At 33.7% G+C, this 980-nt stretch overlaps 1 protein-coding gene across 1 annotated transcript; it reads left to right on the plus strand.

The window, feature by feature from the left end:
- The first annotated feature begins 260 nt into the window (after positions 1-260).
- Positions 261-851, plus strand: LOC105460287. The gene has a single exon (XM_011706716.1). The coding sequence runs from the start codon at positions 298-300 to the stop codon at positions 556-558; it is 261 nt and encodes an 86-aa protein (XP_011705018.1). The 5' UTR covers positions 261-297; the 3' UTR covers positions 559-851.
- The last annotated feature ends 129 nt before the right edge of the window (positions 852-980 follow it).

A 980-nucleotide genomic window follows, 5' to 3' on the forward strand; every position in this document is an offset into this window, starting at 1 on the left:
TACTCTAATAGTCTCTGAAATTTTACTGAAAAATTCTCTAAAAAACTCTGAAACGTGTCCGAAATTCTAGACTTTTTCAGGAAAATTTTCAGACTTTTTCAGAGAAATTTTCAGAGAAATTCAGAAAAATTTTTTCACCAGGGTGAGTAGACTGCTTTATCGACCTCGTACAAATTTGGCCGACCTTCCAGCATCGCCTTAAGCCGAGTCATACAAACTTTCTATTTAGTTCTTTATTTTATTAACAGCTAAATAAATTTGTTACAGGTCACACAATCAGGTTTCTTCCACACTGAGATGTCGATGATGTCAGATACCTTGGATAAAATGAATAAGTTGATAGGACCAAAACACCGCTTAAGTGGAAAGAGTTTGTACATGCAAAACGAAAATCCAACATTTCTGATGATCGAAGATCTCGCGCCTCTTGGCTTTCGCATGGTCGCTGATCGTGCATCCGGTCTTGACCTAGCTCATTCCGTATTAGCTCTTCATGGACTAGCCAGATTTCATGCAGCTTCTGTGGCCATATGCGAGAAGGTAAATCATCACGTGTGATTCAGTCATGTTTCATTGCAATTATTAAGATTATATATAAATGACACAATTCCAAGAATTATCCAAATTTTCAAATGCATTTAATCCTATCTTAAAAAAAGGTATGATAAGTCCGTACAGAACATAATATCTATTAGATATCCTCATATCCATGATAGGATCAGCTATCCATAAATCTCTAATAAACAGCTAGTAGACATCCTCTATACATCCAAATGTCCGCAATACGAGATCTCAGAAATATCCATAAGATATCTAAGCCAATCGATTACATATTTATATACCCAAATAGCACACAAATGATTAAAAATAATGATTAAATAAATATTTATGAAATCAGAATAAAAACCATTGTAAAACATTAAAAAACAATTTACAATATTTCCAAAGGAACCATTCTCCTTCCAAATTAATATCCAGAT

Source organism: Wasmannia auropunctata, unplaced genomic scaffold, assembly GCF_000956235.1.
Source record: "Wasmannia auropunctata unplaced genomic scaffold, wasmannia.A_1.0 LD324997.1, whole genome shotgun sequence".
Taxonomy (NCBI): Eukaryota; Metazoa; Arthropoda; class Insecta; order Hymenoptera; family Formicidae; genus Wasmannia; species Wasmannia auropunctata.